This window comes from Talpa occidentalis, unplaced genomic scaffold (genome assembly GCF_014898055.3).
Source record: "Talpa occidentalis isolate TD23 unplaced genomic scaffold, MPIMG_talOcc4v2.1 talOcc4.3, whole genome shotgun sequence".
Lineage (NCBI taxonomy): Eukaryota > Metazoa > Chordata > Mammalia > Eulipotyphla > Talpidae > Talpa > Talpa occidentalis.
The window spans coordinates 39,880,944-39,907,982 of NW_023603184.1; the positions used below are offsets into that span (position 1 = coordinate 39,880,944).

The following is a 27,039-nucleotide window of genomic DNA, read 5'->3' on the forward strand; positions in this document are numbered from 1 at the left end:
CTACCTGGACAGCTGCACAGGGGATGGAGAGCAGTGCCTGTCCCTGAGGCCAGGGACACAGGAGTGGACATTTTGGCATTGGTGTGTAGGTTTGGGATGAATTTAGTATCAGTAGGATATATGGGTGTGTAGTTAAGATAGAAGTGAGATAGAGAAATAAGCAAGACTTGAGAAGAGAGATCACAAGAGAAAATAGTATAAACATTAAGAAAGCCAGTAGGTTGAGCGCAGACAAATGTTGGGACCACCAACATTTAAAAGGCTGGCAGAAAAGGAAGAATCCTTAGAGCATACTGAGTGTAAACAGATGAAGGAGAAGAAAATAACACAGCACTTGTCTGAAGCCTTGTGACTTTCAAAGGACAATGATTTCAATTGATATTCTGTTGTAAGTAGAAGTATATGTATTCTCCCCGTCTTACAGGGAAGAAATTGGAAGTGCAGAATGGGGGAGACTTACCTAGTTCTGTAACAGGGTGGTCCCCAGGAAAGGGGGAAGTTCCAGGTTCCCTGCCCCACCCAAGGGAGGGTGGAGCTGAGCAGGAAGAGGAGAAGCTGCAGAAGAGACTGAGGAAGGAAGCAGGATGGAGCCAGGAGACCTGGAGGAGGTGCATGGAGCCTAGAGACACGTGAAGAAACTGCGCTTGTCTTTTGGTCATGGACTGGGTGACACAGATGTGGGTGAGACCCGTGGGGAGGTGACAATGGCAGCTTTTATCCTGATGTTGATTTTGCTCTTTTCCTTCCGGGCTTGTCCGGTTGTTTGTGACCCTTTTCTGTGGGTCCCCACTGGAAGATGCTTTAGACTTGTGGCAGGCTTTGGGGCCTTGTTCTGGGCCGATCCCATATGGATGGAGTTTTACCCACGAGGGGACGGGTAACTTTGGGTGCTTCATTTAGAAACTAGACTCTTTGCCTTACCTGTATTGTTTCCTAGTTTTATTAAAGTTCCTTCCCATTAAAGTCTCATGTGTTTTGTGTTGATGCGGCGGATGGCAGAACCCATTTAGAATAGGCAGGTTTGCGGGGTTTTGGGCTGCCCCTCTCCCTGTCCTATAACAGTTCTATGTAGCCAGGCTTTCCAAGGAAAACAAGTATATGGATAAACAAAATGTAAAAAGGGAAAAAAGATCCCTTCCTTAAAAACATGCAAGAGATGTGGAGACAGTAAGGGAGCAGCATGCCACAATCTAAAAACCAGGAGACAGAAGCTGAGCACAAGAAGCTACTTTTGCCTTGAGGGTGTTCGCTGATCTTGTCAAGACAAAGGATGGGGCATCAAATCAGAGAGCCCCAACATAAAATTCCCTAAAGAGATACACCCTTAGCCAGAGTGAACCAGAGCTAAGCCCATTCCCCTCACTACACAGCCAGGGGAAAGCAGAGAAGGTGGGGGGCGGGGGAGGACAGACTAGTCCTCTTGCCAACAACAGCCTAAGTCTGTACCATCAGAGGAAATATCTAGCTAGTTTAGTTTTAAAATGGTTCTGTACTGAGGTGCCCCATGGCACCTGGCCAAAATAAATGGAAAGGTTTATGGTACTGCAGACTAAATAATGTGGACCAGCTCTCCCCTGAGTATAAACTAGAAAATCAGACAAAATATATATATTAAAAGCAATCTTCTTCAAGGCATCTGGAACTAACAAGCTGTGAACAATTTAAGGGCCAAGATTTAGGAGGAGGAGGAAACCAAAAAGGGTTCATGTAACGTCTGCTGAGACAGAAAGGCTAAGTTGCTGAGCAGAATTCCTGACACCCTTGCTAGACTAGGGACCAAAACTTAGAGTCCAGGGTGTGCCACAGAAGGAGAATCCTGCTAAACTGCCCATGCTTTAAGTTAGAGTATTGAAGGATTTAAATTCCAGATGTCTGACCTGAGTGCTGCCCTTGCAGAGACTAAAGACAAGTTGCAAATATCTTTAATTTTTATAAGTGAAGTAGGATGATTCAGAATTATTAGTGGTAGACATAGCCGAAAAACTCTAATATGGTGAGGAGAAAAAATTGCATTTGAGTTACCCAAAAGAGAGTCATCACTTTTCATTCAGTTTCCTGGCTATTTACACCATATTGAAACCAATTATACCAGTGTGGTTCCTCAAGCCACAGCAGTCACATTTCAAGTGCTCAATAGGACTAGTGGTGAACATACTGGACAATGCAGATATAGAACATTTCCAACATCATGGAAAATTCTCCCAAAGAGTGCTGGGTGAGGCCTTTCAAGGATTACTAGACACTACGTGCAAGTTGGTGCTAATGTCTAGAGATATGACAAGCACAGTGGCCCATGATCCAGTGATGATGAATAAAATGATGGGAATGGGCTTAGTTCTGGTTCATTTTAACTAAGGGGATTATGATGATCAGAAGGAAGAGTGAAAATTTAGCCTGTGAATGGACCCCAGTGAGGCCATAAACCTTACTTTGCAGTTATCGCCCCAGTTTATAGATGCACAATTAGAATAAACAGACTGGAAACTGATAGAATAACCACAATTTGTTTACTAACCAACACAGTGAAGGCTGTTACAGTGGGAAGGGTCAATTTGAAATGCCAAGTATTTTGCTTTCAGCACAAAACTAATTCTGCACCCCTAGGTAACTGTGGAGATCGCTGCTGTCACTGAAGACTAGGAGGGTGGTGGGAGAGGCCTATTACATCACCGTTTAGCTTGTTTATTGGACTTGTGCACAAGACAGTTCTTGAAGAATGACTGTCAAGTATTATAAGCCCAATAATTTCAGCTGCTATTTCATATATGGCTTCTTTTCAATGTAGCAAATCAACAGTGCCTGGCACTTGTGATACAGCCAAGGACCTGGCAAATGTTTCCTTCTCTTTATTAATTAACAAAAACCACCATATGCAGTCTGCTTTCACCTGGCAGGCCCAACAGTGTGCCTCTGTCCTCTCAGGGATTTATCAACTCCACTAGACCAATCATAATCCATTACTTGGGGATCTTGACTATGATGGGATCCCACAGAACATTATATTGATTAGACCTGAAGGATAGGAAGATGCAGACACCCTAGATGACTCAGTAAGTCAGACATGTGTGCCAAAGGATGACAGTAAACACCAAAATTTAAAGGACTTCCACCCTGACAAACTTCCTCAATACTCAGGTATCTGGAGTATTGATGTATCACGTTGGATACATCTCCAACGTGAAAAAACATAATCCTTCACTTTGTACCTCTCATTACTGAGAAGGTGGCACAAAGCTTTGTTGGCCTTTTTGGATTTTGGAAGCTTCACATGAAACGTATTTGCTGTTCTGACCCACTTACTGAGTGTCTCACAAACTTGTGAGTTTTGAGTGGGGTCCAGAGCAAGATGAGGTTCTGTGAAGGTCCAGGCTGCAGTGCACCCTACTCTTTGGACATCGTGGCATCAGCCAATGGCGCTGGGCTTTATTGCTTGGAAGAGCTGTGCTGTCTATGTAGGGTTACCATACATCCTAGTTTTAAGAACAGTCTGAGTCTTCACAAAGTAACTAATAGTATCCCTTTCCTTCTCAAATAGGTCCTGGTTTGGATGACAAATTACATGGTTACTCTAAATAGAACCTTTTGTAGACACCAAATACAGAATCATTTTTGAGCAACAGTATATCTTATTTTACAGATAATCACTTCTTTTTGAAAACCAGTTTCTGGTTTACTGCTGCATGTTGGTAGAGGCTGAACACCTGTCCATGGCACTTGAGCTGCTCCTCATTATTAAATGTGCAGCAAAACTCCTTCATCAAGTGAAGGCAATATTTGAGATCAGGCTCAAGCAAGTTTAGAATAGTTGCAGGAATTAATATGGTAAAGCGTCCTATGATAACTGCTTCTGCTGCACAACTACCTTTCCACTAAACCACAGCTAATGTCCTATACACAGTGGACATAGGGGACAAACCTCCACTTGCATTTACAAATGATTGGGCATGATACGTTGACCCTAACAAAAACAGGGATGGCTGTGAAGGACAGTGAAAGAGAATTCCTCCCAGTAGGTAAAGCATAAAGCAATATATCTGACTGTCCTTTCTTCTTGGTTGGGAGATAGCCAGAGGTATAGGTCTCTGCTGAGGCATGCGTAGTGGCTAATGGTCTAGTTGAATAGTCAAAGCTTGGGGAAAAATAATGTAAAATTGCTGACAGGAAGCTAAATCTAGACAGATGCGACCCAATTCGTGAATAATTTAATAAAGCCAATTTGCTCTATAAAAAAATTGCTGATCGGGAAGCTGGAAGGGAAATTATGTGACTGGACCTCTCAGAATGTACAGAAAGTGGGAGGACTATTTGTGTTCCAGATGAATGCTTCCCAAAGACTAGCCACTGTAGATGAGAGGCTCAGTGATCAGGTAGACAAGATGACCCATTCCATGGATGTCACCTGGCCTCTTTCCCTGGATACTCTGGTACTTGCAAAATGACCTTGGCAGCAGAGATGAAGGCTACACAGTTCCCCTCAGCAAAGCAGATCTTGTTACCACCCCAGCCGCGTACCCATCCTGCCAACGGCAGAAGCCAATGCTGAGTCCCTAACATGGCACCATTTCTGGGAGGATTAGCCAGTCATCTAACAGCAGGATGATGACAGTGGACACCTTTCTTCATAAAAGTAACAGTGTGATTTTCCCTTATTGGGATAAATATGAATTTTGGATATAGATTTGCATTCCCTGGCCCCAGTGTTCTGGTACCATTACCATCTGTGGGCTTATAGAATGTATTATGTATTATCCTGGCACCTCATATTGTTTCAACCATGGAACATACTTCATGTCAAAGTGGTGAAATAATGGGCTCATGGACATGGAATTCACTTTTTTACCATGTACAGAAATAAGTAGCTGGCCTAACAGAATGGTAAAATTGGATTTCGACGACTTATTTATTGCACTCACTAAGAGACCACTTGGGGTGCTGACTTACAGGACAGGGTACCACATAAATTGGCAACTAATACTGATGCTGTTTTTCTCATAACCAGGGCATACAGGTTCGGAACAAATGAATGGAAATGAGGGCAGCTCCTCTTACAATCATACCTAACTACATGCTTGCAGCCCTTTGCAGCTTCTCATTCTCACAACTTTGAGCTCTTCTGAGTTAGAGGTTTTAATTCTTTTTTTTTTTTTTTAAGATTTATTTATTTATTTTATACAAGAACTGGGGTACAGGACAGATGTGCGCGAGGGTGAGAGGATTCACCAGAGACCAAGCGGGGAACAGAACAGGCAGACTGACTGAAACATACTGCTGAGGGGAGCAGTGGGCGAGACAGGAGAGGTCTGCCGTGCCATGTAGGACCCTCGCAGGCCGGGATTGAATCGGCGCTGCAGAGGCTGCGGGCAGCTTCATAGAGCTGCGCTCAACTGCCTGAGCCACCAGGGGAGGCCCAGAGGTTTTAATTCTTAAGGAGCAATACTTTTACAGGGGACACAAAATAGTTCCACTTCACTGGAAGCTGAAATTACCACTGGCCACCTGAGTTCCTCATTCCATTGAAACAACAGGCAGGAAAAGAGGGATTTAAGATATTGGCTGGGCAACTGACACTGATTATCAAAAGTAGATATGATTGCAGTTATACCTTGAGGGCAAAAGGATTATGTGTGGAACCTAGGGAATCATCTGGTATTCCTCTTGGATGGGTCCTGTCCATTAGTCATAGTTAGTGGAATTTTTGCAAGATGAAGGAGCTCTGGAGAGGGACGGTAGTAACGGCTGCAAAGCTATGTGAACATACTTAGTGCCGCTGAACCACACACCTAAAAATGGTTAAGATGGTAAATTTTATATTATATGTATTTTGCACTTCTTTTTAAAGTCAGAGTCTACAGCAACATAATTAAACCACTAAGGTCCCAGGCCGTTTAAGAATGAACATCTAGGGGGCCTCCCTGGTGGCGCAGCAGTTGAGCACTGTGTTGCGAAGCTGCCTGCAGCCTCTGCAGCGCTGGTTCGATCCCTGGCCGCCGGCGAGGGCCCCACATGGCGCGCAGACCTCTCCTGCCGCCTGCTGCTCCCCTCAGCAGTGTACTTTGTCAGTCTGCCTGCTCTGCTCTCCCCTCTGGCTCTGGTGAATTCTTTCACCCTCCAGCGCTCCTGACTGTACCCAGTGCTTGTATATATAAATAAATAAATCTTTAAAAAAAAAGAAAAGAATGAACGTCTAGAATACCACACCAGTAAAAAAGCCCAAGCAAGCAGCAGAGGTGCCGGATGAGGGAGGGCAAGCTGACACAGGCAGGCACTGGGAGGAGCACTCATAAACATGTGCTGTGGCACCCTCACCAGCTGAGGAGGCTGTGGCACATGTGTATATTTTCATGTACATTTTCTTCCTGGCTTGTTTGATGTATACATGTGGGGGCCAGGGGCTGTGAGACATGAGCGTACGTGTGACTGACTAGTGGTGGGTGACTTTACAATTTAGTTTCTAGGTTATAAAATCCCCTGATCAGGTTGTGCCTACTTTAGAAAAGAATAATATCCAAAGAAGGATACCATGATCGATGGAGCTGAATCTCATCCCTTTATGTGTAAGAGGGTGAAAGTCTTCACATAAGAGGAAAGGTTCTTTCATGTGAGGTGGATATGTGTTGTGGTTGCTCTTGTTGAGTGGAAGTTAAACCTCGAGAGGAGAGTAGATAGTGGGTTTTCAGGGGTTGGAAGGTGCTAGTTAGCTGCCTAAGTGCTCTGAACCTGCATTCCTTCCCTCTGCGCTGTTACGTAGTACAGGGGTGCTGGAGCTACCCCTTAAGCTGCACTTCTCACACTGCCTTTCCAACTGGCCCCCAGCTAGGAAATCCAAGAGAAGGGATTGGCAAGAGACTGGAAGGCCAGTATCTCTCGTGTTTAGTTTCCAACATTTCTGGCAGCAGCAACAATGCAGCAGTGACAGTGGCATCTGTGCCAACAGAGGTTCCAGCCTTGGTTTGAAACTGGAGACCCCCTTTTTGGGGCTCTGATGCTTGGCCCCAGATCACTTCATATGGGCAGTACAAGTGGCAGCACGTGGCCCCACTGAGGCTCAGGCTGCAGGCAGAGGCCAGAAGGCAGCAGTGGTTCCCCTACCATGCCACCCCAGAGCATGCAGCCCCTGTTCAGGGATACAGGGAGGAACATGGGGTCCTACTGGGCCAGCTCCAGCACTGTGGCTCCTTCCAGCTGCGGGCAGTACAGAGGCCTTTGGTTTGGTGTCTGGGCATAGAATGGACTGATCAGGTGTGAACTATGAGCTGATTGGTAACTGGTTCAATCAGCTCTAGGATTAAAAATGGTCCAGTCAGATTGGTAGGTGGGGGGCTCTGAAAGAGGATATAGTCAGGAACCAACTTGGGGCTCTCAGACTCTCAGAAGCTCAGACTCTGACTCTTGAAAGGACACTGTTCCTGGCCTCTTAAGAAGCATTCAGCAGCTGACCTCCACGGAAGGAAGGAAGCCAAAAAGCTTCACAGGGGCCGGACTGGCCGCACCTGTGAGCATCTCTTGCGACGGTGAGTTGGATCCTTGCCCGCTGCTTGCCGGCTACTGTGAGCTCCAGGCCCTCGTTGGTGGGACTGCACACGCTTGGATAAGCAGCCTTTTGTTTAGGACTTCTGGACACTGTGGACACTATCTGGGGTGAGAGAGCCGGCCACTTGGGCCTTTAAGACTCTTTGTTTTTCCTGTTTGTTAAGGAAATCCTGTTGCTGCTCCACGAACCTTAGTGGTCATGCAATTGTGCACGTCGATGAGAACCTGAGAACCCACCGAGAGCGGCCTGTTCTTCTACTGGGCACTGTCCTTTTGATGCTATAGCCCTGCTGGGGCCCTCCTAGAGCTCACTGTCAGGTTAAGGCAGCACATTTGCAGCAGATCTAGGTTTATAGCAACGACCTCTCTAGAAGCCCAGAGGCAACGACAGGCCTGTGAGTCCCACTGCAGTAGTGCATTGGTGACTTCTGATCTCCGGGTATCTTCCGTTTTGCTCTTCCCATACCCCTTTCACATTTTGTTCTTCTAATCCTGCCATCCAGGTAACAACCCTCTATTTATTACTGGTAATATTTAGGTGGAAAAAAGCACTCTGATTAAAGAGTCCTTATCTTTAGAGGTATGCACCGGATTATTTTCAGATGAAATATATGACTGTGGAGTTCATTTATAATTGGTACATCTGAAATTTTTCTTAGGTACAATCTAGAATGGTGGGAGTACAGATGAAACAAGATTGGCCCTGACCTAGTAACTGTCAGGTGATAATCATTAGGTGACAGGTACATGCAAGTTCATCTCACCATTTTGAATTCATTTTACCATTGACTCTACTTTTATGTGTTTCTTTCCCCAATACAGTATCAACTATTACTTCTCCCCACTGAAAGCAAGTAACTGCCTCAGCTTGTACTACCTTGAGTGGTTCCTGTATTCCTGACTAGACCCTGGCTGATGAGTGCCTTAGGCCTGAGCTGAAGCCAACACTGAGGAAAACAAAGATGTGTGCATGTGCTTCAGAAAGCAGGTGAGGGAGAAGAGACAGAAGCTACATGCATTCCCAAGAAATAGACTTGGAGGCACAGAGTCTTGACAACATTCTGTGCACCTATATCCAGCCATAAACGAGTTCAGCAGATTTAGCTTAGGGGTTTTCAGATACATGAGGAATAATTTCCTTTTCATTTAATTTAGTTTGAATTGGATTTCTGTAACTTGCAAGCAAAAGAACACTGATTAGTGAGATCCTTAATATAATGATCCCTACTGCTATTCCAGCCCCCTTGAGGAGCTGAGCAACCACCATCATCACTATAATCTCTATCACACCCGCCATCATCTCAATACATATTATCACCTGACTTTCACTATCACCATGTCTAAAGGCACTAACACTCACTGAATACCTACTTGTGCAAAGCTCTGGATCTCATCTTGGTGCTGTACATCAACAGGGAAAAAGACAGAGTCTCTGTCCTCATAGGGCTCATTCTCTATTTGGGAGACTACATATATCTCTCATCCATTTATCTATTAAAAGTATATACTCATATTCATGAGGCATACATCACAATAGAAAGTATACTAAGCTCTAAACTAAGTAGAGGAACACTAAATTCAACAGATATTTAGAGGAAGGAGAATGGCTAACACCTACAGAAAAGACTTCTGGTAGGAAAAAAAGGATCAGAGCTGACCTTTGGAGTATATATAGAATCTACCAAAGAAGAGAATGCAATGGTTTTAAGCATGGTCTCTGGAGTGAGACAGAATTGGTTCAATCCTTGCTCTACCACTTACTAGATTTATAACTCTAGGCAACCTATCTGTGCCTCCATGTTCCCATCTATAAAAGGTGGTAATAATAGGACACCTACTTCATGGGGTTGATGTGAGGATTAAATGAGTCACTTTATGTAATGGGCTGACAACAGTGTCTGGCATAATAAGCCCTATACATTATGCGGTCACTATTCTTAAGAGAGGAAAGGCAGTAGATTCTGGCCAGAAGGAAAGGTACAGAATGGGAATATGAAAAACTTAGCAAGAAGGTTTGTGAAGGGGAATGGTCTGGCAGGAGCAATAGCCACAATTCGGATGACCAACAGCCAATCAGAGGCATGGATTGCCAGGCACCTGGGTCTCCCTTCTGAGGCCTCCCCCATCCTTTGGGGACCTGCTCCCATGACTGTCTTTCCTGGAAGCTTTGGCAGGTGCTTTCTCTGTTTTCAGCACTCACAGTCTGTCTGACAGCATTTCCAAGCTGCTCTGGACTATGCCTTAGATACTTGTACCCAGACAAAGGCTTATGAGGGAATACAAGGTACAGACTCTGGGATGTCAAACTTACTGCTCTGTGACAGCCAAACTGGGGGGCAAGGAGGTGAGCCCATTGCCTGTAAGCAGCAGGACACGGAGGTGTGGCAAAATCCCCAGGTCACAGATGGCCTCTCCAGTCAGGCTGTTGAAGGAAAGGTCCAGGAACTATGGTGCAAAGATAAAAGATGGGAACAGAGGTACTGCGCGTGACAATGATGCTTGCGTACGCATGGAGCTAGCTGCTTTTGTTTTTTTTTACCTTCTTGGGAGCCCCATCACCCACAGAGTGAAGCCCTCCTGACTCTCTGAGTTAACATTCAAGGCCTATTACAGTTGGTTCCCAGTCTATTTGCCCTTCTTCATTCCACTGCAAACTTCTGTGTATCTCGTGGTGCTGATCTAGTGGCTTCTCCCTGCTCCTTACCCGCCACACCCAGAGTTCTCTCCTTTCATTCAATCTGGAATGCCATCTCTCCAGTATCCAAACCCCAGCCCCAAAGGCCAGCTCAAAAGCTGCCTCCTTAGATTTCACATAAAGGGGTGCTCCCCCCTGATAGGGAAAAGAGAGAATCCTTCAAGGAGGAAGACTTGGAAAGCTGGCTTGGATAAGCCCATGTAAAGGTGGGAAAATATTTTCCCTTGTACCCACATGTGGGCAGTCCACAGAGCTATAGTGTCTAGCTCTTTAAGGTCTCTCATACTTGTTCAAGTCAATTCATTCTTCAAACAGCAGCCTAGACCTAATATCCATAGGAAAGGGTACAAACTCCTTAGCAAGACTTCCAATGCTCTCCATGGTCTCTCTTCTGCTACCTCTCCAATAACAGATGATATCACCTATTTTACCATATCTCAATCTTCATTCCAATCATACTGAGCTGTTTCATCAGTGTTCTTGCACAAGAGGTAGCAAACTAAGGCCTGCAAGCCAAATCAACCTGCTGTCTATTTAGTATGGCCTATGAACTGAAAATGATTTTCAGATCTTTGGATGGTTGAGAGAAAGTCAAAAGAATAACATGTGGAAAATTTGTGAAATTCAAATTTCAGCATCACAAAGTTTTATTGGGACACAACCATGCTCATCTGTCTATATATTATCTCAGGCTGCTTTCTTCTGACCACAGCAGAGTGGGCTAGTGATGACAGGAGGGTTAGTTATGTCCACATGCACTACAAGCACTAAAATATTTAATACCTGGTCCCTTTAGGAAAAGTTTACTGACCCTTGTTCAAACTGCTTTCACTATTTAGAGTGCAAATCTGCTTTCCATAGAATTAAGGGTAGCTCAAAGAAAAGAATAAACTTAGAACCCCAGATCACAGAATTTCAAAGTTGGCTCAGAATGTACAGAGGGGGAAACTTAAGTTGTACAGAGGAGTATGCCAAAGTAGTGGGCAGAACCAATACTAAAGACAAGGCCTCCTGATGCTCAGAGAGGGCTCCAGGGCACCCTTTTCCAGATCTGTATGCAGAGAATCAAATCATGGCAGTTAAGTTTTTCTAAACTCCTGAAAAAGTCTACTCTGAGGCAGCCTTTCTGGAAAACAAGGACAGAAGGTTCTGAACTTGGCTACTGCATCTGCTGAGTCACATCAAGTTTTATTACACATCAAAATATTATTACTGTGAGCTGCAAATTCAGGATACTTGACAGGTTTATCTTTTTTCTTAGTGATCCCTTGCAAATCATAGAGAGATGCAAACAAAATGAAGGGCCAGATTTCCTCTTGCATTTATATTCTGCATCTTGACTTTGGTCTGCTCTCTTATGTAAATAAATGCCTTTGGATGAGATTGGGTCTGCTGGGTAGTTTTTATCTCAGATGCTATCAAACTATGAAGTAGCACCTCCAAAAAGTTAATCATGATCAACCAGTACATCCAAGCTAGGCAGGGGAAGAGCCTAGAGTCAGGGCCCTTCCCCATGGTCACTGATACTTGATGTAGGGTCTTGAAAGGGGAGGGGTAAGGTAGACAAGGCACAATGCACGGCACACAGGAATCAATAATTGCTTTTAAAAAAAAATTGAGTAAGAAATTAAATAATAAGTGGAGTTCATTTCTCTGTAGGTCAGAGAAATCATTCCCCCTCTGTCTCTAGAGCATCTAGAACTGGTTTCCCACTGTTTATACAAAAATCTCACCAAAAAGTGGATTTTTTCCCCACATATGACAGTATTATATCAGTTGTTGTAAGTTTCTCTCTCTTTTGTTGGCCTTTCAATAGCTTTGGTGCTCAGATGTGTCTGAGACCCTCCTGTCCCAGATCATAGTAAACCCCTGCTATCTTTGATATGACTTGAAACCATGGAGAGCAAGTACTACCATACTCAGTATAGCATGCTTTAAGAAGGCAAGGACATACATTCTAGGATTGCTGTCCCAAGCAGTTAAAACTTTTAAATACTTTGGCATTTAAAGGTCATAAACTCTGAAAAGTTCATGCTTATGGAAGGTCTCTCTCTCTCTCTCTCTGGCAAGACCAGGGAAAGTGAGGCTTTTGTGAAGAATGACTGACCCTAGATGTTTGCAGATTAAATAATTTAAGTTACCAACTCTTTGGTGTTAACCCCAAGGCTCAAGACATGCAGACATTTTGCTGGGGTTTAATTGTGAAACACTTCTCCCATAAGGCCAGTGTGTGGGGAAGAGCCCATTATGCAGGGAGTGAGCCTGACTAGAAGCCCAGACCTATACCTCACTCCAGTTCTCATCCCTCCTCTCTCACATATGCACTGACGTGTCTCTCAAGCTTTGTTCCTTTGTGAAAATGTGGCCCTCACTTATAATGTGGACCACAGAGAAACAAAACAAAGGGTCGAATAAAGCCAAACCAATTTAAAAACACAGAGGTGGAGTGGGGGAAGAGAATAACGCAGGGAGGGGGCACATGGACTGCGGTGGAGGACTCTGGGTGTTTTGGAGGTGGGTGTGGTAGTACGCAAACAACACCTGGAGAGGGAGATCCTAAATCACACATGTTTTAAGCCAGTGTTAGTGACCTTAATAAAAAGAGAAAGAATAAGTGCCCCAAAGTTTCCATGAAAGTTGAAGAGGTGATTAACTTGAAGTATGAGGAGTTATTCATACAGGTGAACAGAAATGCCTACATATGGGGAATTTATTTAGGAGAAAGCTAAGAATAAAAAACGAGATTTTCAGTTCTTTCAAATCTAGGGTTTGGAGAACAGCTGAGGATGGACATATGTCAAGAGTCTGCTCCAGAACCAATAACTGACAGGAGCACTCATATTTCATACTCATCTCCAAGCCTAGGGACTAGCCTGTAGCCTGCCTCCTCCCAGCCTGCTGGAACCAGTTTGATTCACTCAGACCAGGGTGGGCCTCTGGAATCAGTCCACAGTGCCTCTAGCTCAGCAGGTCTACTCCACCACATCTAGCACTAACATGCATGACTTCTCAACCCTCAATGGATCCAGGTCTCCCCTCAAAGTCTCTTTCCTATAATACTCTGTGAAAACTCACTTTTCTGAATAGATGCTTTTGGACACGACCTTTAGCATTTATTTTCCAGGGCCATCACATAGCCCTAGATACGCTATATTACCATTTATGTGCCACTGTGGCCACCACCACTGCCAACACCACCACACCAGTTCCACCACTTTCCTCGGAGGCTAGTCCTGAAGCAAGGGTCTGGCTGCTTCTAGCAAGTTATAATCAGTAGAGTCAGAAGGAGAAAGACACACACTGGGTGACTTCATTCACATGTGCGACATAAAGAAACAAAGCAAAGGAGCAGACAAAAACCAAAACAAACCCTGAGAGTAAGAACTGAGGTTCCCAGAAGGGGATGGTGGGGTGAGCAAAGTGGGGCCCAGGGGCCCAGTAGACTATGTAAAGGATTGTTGGGGCCCTGGTATGGGAGTGGTGTGATTACATAGATTTGCAGAGGTGAGACCCTATACCCCTGAAGTATATACAGTGTTCTAAATCAGCATTATCTCAGTAAATATAATTTCAAAAATAGAAGTGCATTTATCTTGGGGCTGAGACTCCCCCAGGATAAGCCAACACAGCCCAGAGATGTGAGCGTGCAGACACATGTGGACAAAGCAGGAGATGCCAGGGATCTCCATCAATGCAACTTTAAGGGCTTAACATGGACCAAAGCTCAGTAGCCCCCCCCCACCCCCAACTAGGTCTCGTCCATTTTTTCCTCATTCGCCCACCCTCCCTCCAAACATTACTGAGGCCCAGTGTGGCTCCATGCTGCTTCCTGGGGGCACAGAGGCAGCTGAGACTCTGACCCTGCCCTCTGCGGTCCATTGTGCAGTGGGGAGGATGGAGGCCAGGCTTAGATGAATATGGAGATGGATATAGGACTAGCTAATGGAATGAAGGGTGCGTGAACGTGCTGAGGCGGCTTCCAAGGATGCCCCCCCCCACCTTATAGGGCACAGGTGGACACCAAGCACTCCCTACCTCCAACTTACTTCCAAGTACTTAAAGTCTCCATATTTCACGTAGACTGTTTTGATGCCATTAAATGCGAGTTCCAGTTCCTTTAAGGTTGGAAAAGTGTGAAATGCTTCTATAGGGGGAGGAAAAAGAGAATCTGTAGCTTGTGAAGGAATTAAAGATATTAACAATGGTTATTTACCGGATAACTGGGTTCCCACTGGATTAGGCCAGGCACTGTGGGAAGTGCTTTACATACATGACCTCTAAATCTCTAACAACCCTGAAAAATGGGGATTATACATCTGAGAAAACTGACACTCAGCCAGGCTAAGTGATTTCCTGGAAATGAAATTGCTGTTTGGTGGAAGAACCAAAAATGGAATCTAAGCTTATTCAAGTCATGGTCCATTGAAAAAGTTATTATTTCTGATAACAAAAGTAAAACATGCCCACCAAAAAGTAAAATACACAGAACATTTCCTTTAACTGAATCAATAAAAATAACTTAAAAGTTCCATGTAAAAAAAAAAAAAAGGTTCCATGTATAACACTCCAGACATATTTGTATGTGTATACTGAACACACACACACACACACACACACACACACACTTCTTTTTGCAAGAATGGAATCATACCATACACATTGTGATTTTCTTCCCTTAACAATATGACTTCAATATTGTTCCATATCGAAACACAGATCTGCATTACATCTGAGTTATGTTCGATAGACCTCCCTAGTTCACTTCACCATTCTCCTACTGATCGCTATTAGATGATCTGGACAAAATCTCAGAACACTTTTTGGCATGAGACCTGGACCTTGGGCTAACTTTCTAGCCCATTTTCTTTGGTAACCTGAAATAAACAGTATGATAACTGTGTTATTAGGCAATATAGCTTGTGTAAAGCCCCTGGTTGCTAAATTACATCTCGACTAGGAGATACTATAAATGACCCCCACACATCTGAAGGTGGGGACCAAAACTTTGGGTTTGTCTCTATGTGGTGGCTCCTATAACTGGAGAAGGTCTCCGCAGGAATTTTAGGAGCTATGTGTATGGCGTGATTCAGGGGATGTTTGTTTTGCTCTTGTGGAAAAGAAATTTCTAAGCCAGAGTGGCTCCTGCATCCATCCACCCAATAACAGTGTCATTGTCTTGACACCTCAGGACCCAGAGAGTAACTCCTGGAGACCAGTGGGCTGTCCTCATGAGGACTCCGAGTGGAATTACTTAGTTTTCTAAATAAACTTGGTGTCAAGTGTGGCCTTCGGTGGTCTTGTGAGTCAGAATGTTCTGCAGCGCCTAATAAAGAGACTGTTGGTAGGTATTTCAGGTATTCCTAGTGAACATCCCATAGGAGTGTGTTTCTGTTGAATCAGTTCCTGGAAGTGGAACTACTAGATTAAAGATAAAGCCTATTATAAGAGACATTGCCAAATTGCCTTCCAAAGATGGCGCACCAGCTTAGCACACTTGTGCCAACAGGATACGAGTCCAGTGCTGGCTGTCATCAGGACTTCTCATTTTTGCCAACATGTATTAGGCAGGAAACAGTACCTTGATACTGTTTCAATTAGTGAGATTGAGCATCTTTTCATATGTCTGTTTGCCTTTATATTTTAAACCTGACAGATCACACTGTTTCCTGGAGGGCAGGGACTTTTCCCCATGCTTCTTTAAAAATACCTCTCAAACGCAATGCATTCAAAACGGAATTATTCTATTTCCCCCAAACCTGCCCCCCTTCTCCTGCTCTCCAGGTGAATCCCCGTGGTTTCTCCTCCCCACATCCCCATTAGTGACCAAGTCCTGTTATTTCTACCACTTCCAGCATCTCTCTCAATCCCTTCACCCCCATTTCCACAATCCAGTTCAAGTCTCCTCTCCATTTCCCTGAAAAAATGAAACCTTCTCATCTCCCAGGTTTCCTGGCTTCCATCTTTTTGTTTATAATCTACTCTCTCACAGTCAACACTGAGTCTTTCTATTTAAAAACCTTCCAAGGGTCTCTTTTGCTTGCAGCATTAAATCCAAATCACACAGTGCCCAGGATCATCAAGTTCCTGCCAATCTTTCTAGTCTGGTCTGTGAGTTAACAATGACCCTGTATCCCTTGCAAGCACACAAAGCCTCTTCAGAGTCCCTGATCAGGCACCGCTATCCCACATCGGGTCGCTTGACCTGAATTGCCTTTTTACCTTCTAATTCCCGAGTCACTCCCATTTAATTTTTAAGCCTCAGCTAGGTTTTCCTCTTTGCAGAAATTTCTCCTGACACTCTGGCCCAAGGTTAAAGTCCTGTTTATATGCTTGCATAGCATTTTCTGATTTCTTCTCTCATTACACTCACTGTATCCCACTACAGCCATCTGTCTAAGCCCATCTTTCACCAAATAGCTCACCTAGCAGGAGCTGGATCCCTGTGCTTTTAAGTCAAACCTTCCTAGTCCAGATATCCAGCAGGGGGCGCTGTGAACTTGTTGAATAAATCAGGCTTTATGCACTTGAGCTCTTAATGACATAAAAACATTTTTATACACCTATCTTATCTGAGTCTGCAAGGGAGCCTGTCCTGGGAAAAGAAAAAGGAAAGGGATAATCTCCATTTACAGGTATAGAAGATACAGACTCTAGGAGATAGAGATATAGAAGCAACAGATCACAGAGAAATGTTCTAAGTAGGTTAGTGCCAGTTCTGGGTTGGAATCCAGGCCACTGCACTCCCAAAAAGAGATGCATGACCAGTCATGGATGGACTGACAGACACATTCTAACATGAGTGACCTGCTGTGCCAGCAAAGAGGCATAAGGCAGTTTTTGGGAAGAAAAAGCTTACCTAGAGGCAGCAGGTTTTCTGAGGCATTGATGTAAATCACAGAATGAAAGTGTTTGAAGTCCTTTTCCTTAGCCTGTGGGAAAGCATTTGGAAAGAACATAAAATAAGTTCTCTGCTGAGACCGTTGCAAAGCTCCAGAACTGCTGTCAGAGGACAAAGACCTCAGGGGGAAAGATACATCCTTAGCACAAGAAGCCATGAACCCTGTTAATTCTTCCAATCCATGCACATGGGCTACCTTTCCATTTCTTTATGTCTTATTTCTTTCTTTCAACAATGTCTTTTATTTTTTAAAGATTTATTTATTTATGCATACAAGAACTGGGGTACAGGCCAGAAGTGTGGGGGTTTGGTGAGAGGGTTCACCAGAGACAGAGTGGGGAACAGAACAGGCAGATTGACTGAAATGCTGAGGGGAGCAGCGGGTGAGTAAGGAGAGGTCTGCTGCACCATGTGGGTCGCTCCCTGGCCGGGGATTGAACTCAAAGTGCTGCAGTGGCTGCAGACAGCTTCATAGGTTGCGTCTTAAGGACTTGTGCCACAAGGGAGGCCCTCTTTCAATGATGTCTTTTGTTGTATAGCCCTTTCACCTCCTTTGTTAAATTAATTCCTATGTAATTAATTCATGTTTATGTGATTATAAATGGGATTATTTTCTTGATTTCTTTCTCTACCAGTTTGCTGTTTGCATATAGGAATACAAGAGACTTTTGCATATTGATTTTGTAGCCTGCCACTTCACTGTACTGGGTTATTGTACAGTAGCTTTTTGGTGGAGTCTTTAAGATATTCTATTTATATTTTCATGCCATCTGCAGATAGTGATAGTCATACTTCTTTCCTAATTAGGATTCCTTTATTTCTTTCTCTTAGCTAACTGTTCTAGCTAGAACAGTTGAATCATAGTGATGAGAATGAGCATACCTGTCTTATACCCTATCTTCGAGGAAAAGCTTTGTTTTCTTTTTCCTTTTTTGTAATATTCTTGTCTGCTTTTGGTATCAGGACAATGTAAGCCTCATAAAATGTATTTGAGAGCATTCCCATGACTTCGATATTTTGGAAGAGTTTGGGAGGGATAGGTATCGAAGGCTTGGTAGAACCCATTACCAAAACCATCTGGTCCTGGACTTTTGGTTTTGGGAGACTTGATTACTGTCTCAATTTCTTTGCTTATAACTAATCTGTGCAGGTTTTTCTATTTATTCCTGATTCAGTCTTGGAAGGTGATAGGATTCTAAGAATTTGTCCTTTTCTTTTAGATTATCCAATTTGTTGGCAATAAGATGTTCATAACAGTCTCTTATGATCCTCTGTATTTCTGTGTTATCTGTTGTAACTTCCCCTCTTTAATTTCTTAACTGTCAAAAGACAGTCCAAAACATCAATTAAACCAAAGACTATTATTTGAAAAAAACAAACAAAATAGACAAACCTCTAGTTAGGCTCACTAAGAAAAAAACGGCAGGAAATTCAAGTAAATAGAATCAAAAATGAAGAAGTTACTACAGACACATTAGAAATACAGAGAATCATAAGAGATGACTGTGAATGTCTGGCAGCAAGTTAGAAAAGAAAGAAATGTGACCCATTATATGAGTCAGAGCATCTATAAGTTAACATCAAACCAGTTTAGGGAGAACCATTCCACTCCTGGCATTGAAGGCTGAGAGAAATATCTCCTATAGGCTCTTTCAATGGGAACTCAGTGTCACACATACCCTAGCAATATTCTTTGGCAAATTCAAATCCAGTTCCATCAGGCTACTTCCTTTAATTTGCCTCACAAGAAACAATGACAACACCAAATTTACAACAGAAGTTTGTCCTTGAATATTGTTTCCACCCAGTCATTGGAACCTTGTCTGATCCTCCCTGCAACATACCCCTTCACAACCAGATTTTCATTCCCAAGGGCTCTGGAGGTGCAACTAACAAGCAACCAGGTGCTCACTTGGGTTTGGCTCATCCCCACACATCCGCACTGGCCGTACCTTGCAGAACTTTAGGCCGCTCACATTGATGTTGCATAATTCTGATGGCTTCTTCACACAGTGGTGCTTTAGCTGAAACACAGTGCAGAGAGAGTCAGCTCCCAAGACCCCAACACAGTCCATCTAATTGACCAAGACAACAAATGACTCCCCATTTTGGCAGGTGGCCTGGTGGAATGAAAAGAACACAGGCATTGCTCTGAGCATAGAGTTATTCAGAACCAAGCTGTTGTCTCAATTCTTCAACTCTCAGTCCCCATTTTTTTTTTAAAGATTTATTTATTTATTTATACAAGCACTGGGTACAGTCAGAAGTGCGGGAGGGCGAGAGAATTCACCAGAGTGGGGAACAGAACAGGCAGACTGACGAAATACACTGCTGAGGGGAGCAGCAGGTGCGGCAGGAGAGGTCTGAGGACCATGTGGGACCCTCACGGTGGTGGGGATCAAACCGGCACTGCAGAGGCTATGGGCAGCTTTGCAGCCCAGCGCTCAACTGCTGTGCCACCAGGGAGGCCCTCAGTCCCCATTCTTAAGACAAGGGTAGTGACACTGACTTAGAGGGTTCTCTGAGCAATCCTTCCTCTCAGTTCTTTCTCTCTCTTTTCTAGGCCCCACTTCCTTTACTTGAGTGAAAAAAAACAAAACAATCTGATTTTCTGGGACTTTCTCTTTTATTCTCTTCTGTTTTTATTTGGTGTTCTCTCATTGGGCAATCTCATACCTTTGTCATAACTTATTTGCTTGTTCATTTATTCATTCACCAAATATTTACCCAGCACATTTGGGGCCGTATATTATGCTAAATATATCAATAAAGCTTTCTTCTACTCATGGCTAAACCTTTCAACCTAAGTATTATTATCTCCCATTTTAAATGATGGAAGTAAGGGTAAGAGGTAAAGTGCCTTGCCTGAGGTCCCCCAGGTAACAGGTGACAGAGCTATTATTTGATTTCAAATTCATAATCACTAAACTCTGCCTACCATACATTGCCCCTCATAATTAAAATGTTGGAAGAAAAAAATCACCTTGGAGCTTCTATTTCTGTTTAATCAAACCCTTTCACTGCTAACCATTTATTTACGGTACCTGTTATGATTAGGCATTGGGAAGACAATGAAGGAAAACTAGAAACGTGCCATGCTTTCAAAGAGCTTACAACTGCATGGGAAGTGAAGTAGCATGCAAGTATTTAGAAATGTGGTATTTAAAGGAGAAATCCAAAATACCATGGGAGATGGTAACAGGAGGTCCTAAACCTAAGTCTGGAAGTGAAGAAATACTTAAGGAAGAAAATATTTCAGCTCAGACCTAAGCACTAAGGAGGAGTTTGTCCTATGAAAGTAGGTGACAGAGGTTGCGAAAGTTATCAAGGGGTTAAAATGCAAGGTGTTTTTGAGAGGATGGAAAACAAAATAAGGCTAGGAAAGCAGTCAACAGATCATCTGGGTCCATGCTGGTTCTGTAAAAGGGTGTGACTTTTATCCCACAGTCAATAGAAAGCTGCCAGATGTTTTTTGGCATGGGGCAGATACCAATTTTATAAAAACTGTTGTATCTGATACACACGGAAAGGGTAAGACAGGAGAGGGAAAGATGAGACCAACCCTCAAACACTGTTAATTACCTTTCCTAGAGTCACCTCTCTACTTGGTCTACTTCTTTCTTGTTAAAGAACCCCGATGCTATTCAGACTTTTTTGTGTGGATAAAGCCCCACTCAAAGGGATAAGCCCCAGCTTATAGTTAAGCCACAGCTCCAAGGGATAAATTTTGACTTACCTAAGTCAATCATGGAAGTTGAGCTTCTAACTAAAGACTTGGGATATGTGATCTAGGTCTGACTAATGACGCTGGCTATGGGGGGGCAGTTCTGGGAAGCTTTCTTTTATTATTAACAATAGACGTAAGACAGTGCCAATTCCTTTTCCACCTTTACACATGACAACTGGACCTGCTGCAGCCATCTGGGGATCATCAATCCAAGAAGATAAGTTAACATGCCGAAGATGGAAGACCAAGAAGATGAGCGAACCTGAGTCTTAGATGTCAATTAGCCAGTAAATTAACCTACTCTGGAATAAAATGAATCTGGCTTCTTTAATGAGAAGTGAGAGCATCCTAGCTGGTTCTAACTAGTTAGGAAGTTACTGAATTAGTCTTAAAAAACCATGGTGGCAGCTCAGATTGGGGTAGTGGCAATGAAGATGAGAGGACAGATTTGACAACTGTTTTATAAAAGTTCATGGGCTAGTGGGGGCTGGGGGTGGCAAGCGGAAAGCAAGTGTCAAAAGTAACCCCAGGTTACTGGCTTGGTGAGTGAGTAAACAGCAGTGCTATCAGAGAGAGAGCAAACACTAGAAAAGAGAGATGTTTGGTAACTAGGAGTAAGTGGATTGGTCAATAGAAGTAGCAGTGAAATATTCAAGGGGAACTATCCAATATGTGGGGAGGTAACCCATCACTCTGAAAAACATCTTGTTGCTTTTCCCATCCAAAGTGACAACCTGGGTAATAGCCATCTTGAATCTGGGAACTGTTGATGGAAGCAAAGGGGAAAAGAAGATTACTATGGAAAGTGTGTCTGCTGCTCCTCAGTACTGCTGGTTCAGTCTTACTCATGCTCAGTGAGAAGTGGACATGTCTTCCTCATGCTCAGTGAGAAGTGATGAAAGAAATTCCACAGGACTCTGAAAAAAGCTTACACTACCCATTTGAGGTTGAGACACAACCAACTACCACTTTTAAGTTCTATTTCAACATCTGATCTGTGCAGAAATGCACCTCCTTGGGAGCTAAAGCAAAGCATGGGTACAAAGTAGGCTGCCAGAGAGTTCTAAGGAAACTGTGAGAACTGGACTGCACATTAGTATTGGTTTACAAAATGTTTATTTCTTTGCAAAGTCTCTGGGGCTTGTGCCGAGATGTGAAATCACCTGGCTGATCTCCAGTTCAGCTACTCCAGGGCTCTTTGTAAAGCCTGCCCCAGGGACTGGGACACTTCCCCGAGCCTTCAGTCACACACTAAAGCCAAAGGACAAAGGTTGTGGAATGCAAGACTCTCCCCAGCGTTCCCACTCTTGGAGAGATCTCCCTACAGCTGAGCAGGAAACTCCACATCCCACCAGGCACTGGAACGAAGTTCCCAGTGTATTGTTCTTGCTCGCCTGCTCCTTTGTCTCTCCATCTCAGTTGACAGTTTCACCTGAATAATGTAAGACATAGGCTTTGGAGTCAGGAGACCACAGTTCCAATCTTCAGTAGTTCTAATCTGAAGTAGAACAGAATCCTAATTACTAGCAGTGGGACTTTGGCCAAGGCAAATTATACCTCAGGGCCTCAGTTTCCCCATCTGCACAATGTCAACAATGTAATAGGGATGATAATAACCTATCACACAAGATGGATGTACAGAAAAGTTTTACAGGGCCTTCCCAATGGCATAGCGGTTGAGTGCTGGGCTGCAAAGCTGCCCGCAGCCTCTGCAGAACCAGTTCGATCCCCTGCCACCGGTGAGGGTCCCACATGGTGCACAGACCTCTCCTGCCGTGCCCGTTGCTCCCCTCAGCAGTGTATTTCGTCAGTGTGCCTGTTCTGTTCCCCGCTCTGGCTCTGGTGAATTGTCTCACCCTCCCGAGCTTCTGACTGTACCCAGAGCTTGTATAAATAAATAAATAAATCTTTTAAAAAAAAAGGTTTACGTGTAAAGAAAGCTTTGGCTTCCTTCATCATCCTAGCTGTACTCAATTTGCCAACAAAGAGTTGGGGTGGGTTGGGGGCGGGTGTACCAGAGCAGATCAGGGCAATACCTTGCCCCCCAGGCGTGGATGCATTTACTCTCACCAGAAAAGCCTGGTCTAGGACGTGTTCACGAAGGTCCGCCTGGCCCTCCCGTTGAGAGCCTTTCTTTTTCGAGGTGTCCAAAGAAGTCTTCTCACTTTCCTGACTTTCAGCTTGTGCCTCAGCCACAGCCTTGGGTTTCTTCTTGAGGTTACATTTCCGAGCTACTACCCAGTGTCCTCGGCCTGTGGATAGGGTCAGAACAATGAGAAGCAACAAACTCCTCCAAAGTCACAATTATTGCATCTATAATACTTAACCTCCAAAAAGCTCCTCATGACCTAATAGGCACCAGCTACTGTGCCGCTGGTGGAGGTAGGGTCCCTACAACTATCTCATTACTAGATCCCCAAACTCAGTGAAGAACATGTTTCTGTCTCCACCTGACAGATTAAAAGGCTAAGACTCAAAAAGGTGGGATGACTTGTCTGATACCTTCCTCCACACTTTGTCTCCAAATTTAAGGTTTTTTTCAAGATCCCACATCAAGTGTTTCCTGTTCTGCAAAGCCTCCCCTGACTCCCTTTCGCCAAGTTTACCATTCTTTTCTGTGTCAGCTATTTATTTCTCCATTGGGTAAAGCCCAATGTGTGATGTAACTCAACAGGGTTCATCTTCTCAGACCTTAGCCTGAATTCCATCATTTTAGGGGAAAGGTTGTATCAGGAGCTAAGCATAAGAAAATGACAGTTGGGGGCCTCGCTGGTGGCGCAGCGGTTGAACACTGGGTTGCGAAGCTGCCGGCAGCCTCTGTGGAGCCGGTTCGATCCCCGGCTGCTCCCCGGCCACCAGAGGAGGGTCCCACATGGCGCGCAGACCTCTCCTGCCGCCCGCTGCTCCCCTCAGCAGTGTACTTTGGTCCTTCTGCCTGCTCTGCTCCCCGCTCTGGCTCTGGTGAATTCTCTCACCCTCCCGCGCTTCTGACTGTACCCAGTGCATGTATAAACAAAACAAACAAATAAATAAATAAATAAAACATGCCTCTAAAAAAAAAAAAAAAAAGAAAATGACAGTTGGCATTAAAAAGAATAATAATAAAATATGTTCGCTGGAGAAAGAATCAGGAAATGTGTGTAAGCCAAAAGATCAATACAAGGCTTACCAGTAAGCCCACCTAACAAAAATGAAGAATCTAGAATCTGTTTTCTCTAGAATCTGTTTTCTCCTGTACTGACATTTTATATTCTAGAATCTGTTTTCTCCTGTACTGACAGTTAATTTACTGCAAGTCACTCAATGAAACTGTAATGATCTTACTTGTTCACTTAATTATCTCTGTTACCTGTCCACAACCAGCCATTCAGACCTTTTCTGAGTATCTGATATGTGCCTGGTGTTGCGGTTATGGGAATGAGTGAGACAGAAGCTCTGAGTCATAGGAGCTCAAAAATATAAGAGGTGTTGTGGAGGCCCACCGGGGAGAGCTGTTAGCCTAGAGCTTGAGCTAGATCTAGTAAGTCGAAAGTTCACTAGGTGGAGATGGGAAAACCAAGCAGGCTGGGCAGGCAGAAGAGCACAGAGGTCTAAAAGATTGGCACCACACAGAACAGCAGACTATGGGAACCAGCTCAACGTCTCCTGCCTGCATAGCCCACTACATGAGTTTGCCTGGCTCACCTCACCACTGCTGCCAATCCTGCCTCTTAGATCCAGCTCTTGCTGTGTCTGACATGAACATTTCCCATTCCCACTCTGTCCTAACACTGCAGGCTCCCACCTTCTGGGGCACAGACTTTGGTTCTTTGTCCCATCCTATAGCCCTGATTCCTAGAGACTCCAATCTGAGTAGCTGCCGAACTCCCAACAAGGAAGGCAGAGGATGTCAGGAGATGAATGTGAGGGGAAAAAAGAGATGAGGTTTGGGACTCAGGAGAGTCAGATCAGTCAGATCATAAACGATCTTGAGGACTAGAATAGGAGCTCAGGTTTTAATTGGGGTAGACTTTTAGCAAGAAGCGTATTCATGGGAAGGGTTTTTTTGGGTCCATCTGTAATTTTTCATTTTGAGGTAATTTTAGACTTCCAGAAAAGTTGTAAAAATAGTAGCATTCCAGTGCCACCTTCATCCAGTTTCCATGTTAACATCTTGTAATGTTATAATTACAATGATTGAAACCAAGAAATTAAGACTGTACAGTACTAGTTACTGATCTACAGCTCTTTGAGTTTTGCCTGTTTTTCTCACTAATGTTCTCTTTCAGTTCCAGGATTCAATCAAGAAGCCACCTACCTTCCTCTGGCATCCGAAGCAGATTTTTGGCTGGAAAGCAGTTACTCAGGTAAGGTTTCCCATCATCCAGTTTGTAGATTCCTGAGGTGGCCATCTCCCTGGCAGTGAGGCAAGGAAATTGAGGAATCAGAAGAGTGAGGAAGCAACTCCTCACTGTGGGCACACAATGAGGCCCCAAAGGCCTCCTTCCCTGCTTAAGAAATGGCCTGGTCTTTGAAGTGAAGAGGAAGGCAAAGCCTTGGGTTTTTCAAATCAACCCTGACTTAGTAGAACTCTAGCAAGGGCATCATGTTGGGGCTCAGACAGACCTAGTTTGGATCTTAGCTCTGTCTTTCCTCACTCCATGATTGGCAAAGTTACTCTCTGACAAGGTTCGGTTTCCCCAGATGTAAATCAGAGTAATAAAGTAGTTAATAATACCTACCTTAGAAGAGGGATGAGGGTCAAGTTAGAAAGGTAGTGTCTGGTACATATTAAGTGTTCACTAGAAATTTTCTTTGTTTTGACAGAGTTAAGGAAGAGGAGTTGAATTTTATGTAAGATGATGTACAAATAATGAGATTTGTATGGGGATAAACAGGGTTGAAGGGATGAACTCAGCTTTCTGATAGAAAGATACACATTCCAAACAGAAGGGGCTCAGGACTGAGGGCATGATGTTTGGCAAGTCTGGTACAGTAAAAATACAGCCTGACTCAGGAAGGGGGAGCATGTGTGGCTGGAAGTCCTGGACAGTAGGGTGCCTGTTCCTGCAGGGCCTTCAGTGTCATGCTGGGAGCTCAGGCTTCAAGTGTCTGAGCTGAGGAGAGCCACAACCCAAGCTGACTGTTAGAAAGAGAGGTCTGATTGAAAATGCTAGGTGACATGGGATTCCACTGACTGATCACTGAATAGCGACAATTCTCAGAAATACTGTTGCAATGTACTTTTCACTCTTTCACTGCTTTATCTTTCATCATGTCCCAACTAGAATACTGTAATAATCCTTTAACTGGATTCCTACTGCGCATGCTTGAGCCTGGTCTTGCAGGCCCTGGGAGTACTAAGCCCTATCCCTGTCAGCTCCCATCAGGTTCACACAATCATTTTCTGTTCCTAAAACATACATTTTCTATTCTCTAAACACACATTCGGTCTCCCCTGCTTTTGTTCTTGTTGTTCCTTTGACTTAAAATAGCCTCCTCCATCTGGTTGATTGCATCCTTTAAGATTCAGCTCAAATACCAAGTCTTACAGGAATAAATCCCTAATAAAAGATCTAAATTTCTTTAACCTGAGTTCTTAGAGAGCTGATATTTTTCTTAAAAAGACAGATCTGAGGCAGACAGTGGGACAGAAAGTGTCAAAACAGGGGAGGAAAGAGCACAAGGAATGATGGATCATGGGTTTGGATCATGGGTGCAATGGTGGTGGGGGAAATGCAGGGACTGCACCTGTGGGAGAAATCAAACACTGTCCCAAAATGAACAATGATCTAAGAAAATAAATACTTTTAATTAAGAAAAAAAGGATCCAGGGCCACCCCGGTGGCGCAGCGGTTGAGCGCTGGGTTGCGAAGCTGCCCGTAGCCTCTGTAGCGCCGGTTCGATCCCCGGCTGCTCCCCGGCCAATGGAAGAGGATCCCACATGGCGCGCAGACCTCTCCTGCCCCCGCTGCTCCCCTCAGCAGTGTACTTTGGTCCTTCTGCCTGCTCTGCTCCCCGCTCTGGCTCTGGTGAATTCTCTCACCCTCCCGCGCTTCTGACTGTACCCAGTGCTTGTATGTATATATGTATAAATCAATCAATCAATCAATCAATAAATCTTTAAAAAAAAAAAAAAGAAAGAAAGAAAGGGTCCAGCCATTCTGACATTTGCTTTGGAACAACTTCAGGCAATTTGGGGTGATAAAT

At 44.1% G+C, this 27,039-nt stretch overlaps 1 protein-coding gene across 1 annotated transcript in view; it reads right to left on the reverse strand.

The window, feature by feature from the left end:
- XRRA1 (X-ray radiation resistance associated 1) overlaps positions 1 to 27,039 on the reverse strand; it is a 52,935-nt gene that overhangs the window by 22,947 nt on the left and 2,949 nt on the right. The window contains exons 3-8 of the mRNA XM_037522965.2: positions 25,148 to 25,245; positions 22,921 to 23,102; positions 19,076 to 19,147; positions 17,082 to 17,154; positions 14,272 to 14,369; positions 9,842 to 9,975 (exon numbers count right to left, since the gene is read on the reverse strand). Coding sequence (XP_037378862.1) covers positions 9,842 to 9,975; positions 14,272 to 14,369; positions 17,082 to 17,154; positions 19,076 to 19,147; positions 22,921 to 23,102; positions 25,148 to 25,245 — 657 coding nt within the window. The remainder of the gene's footprint in view (positions 1 to 9,841; positions 9,976 to 14,271; positions 14,370 to 17,081; positions 17,155 to 19,075; positions 19,148 to 22,920; positions 23,103 to 25,147; positions 25,246 to 27,039) is intronic.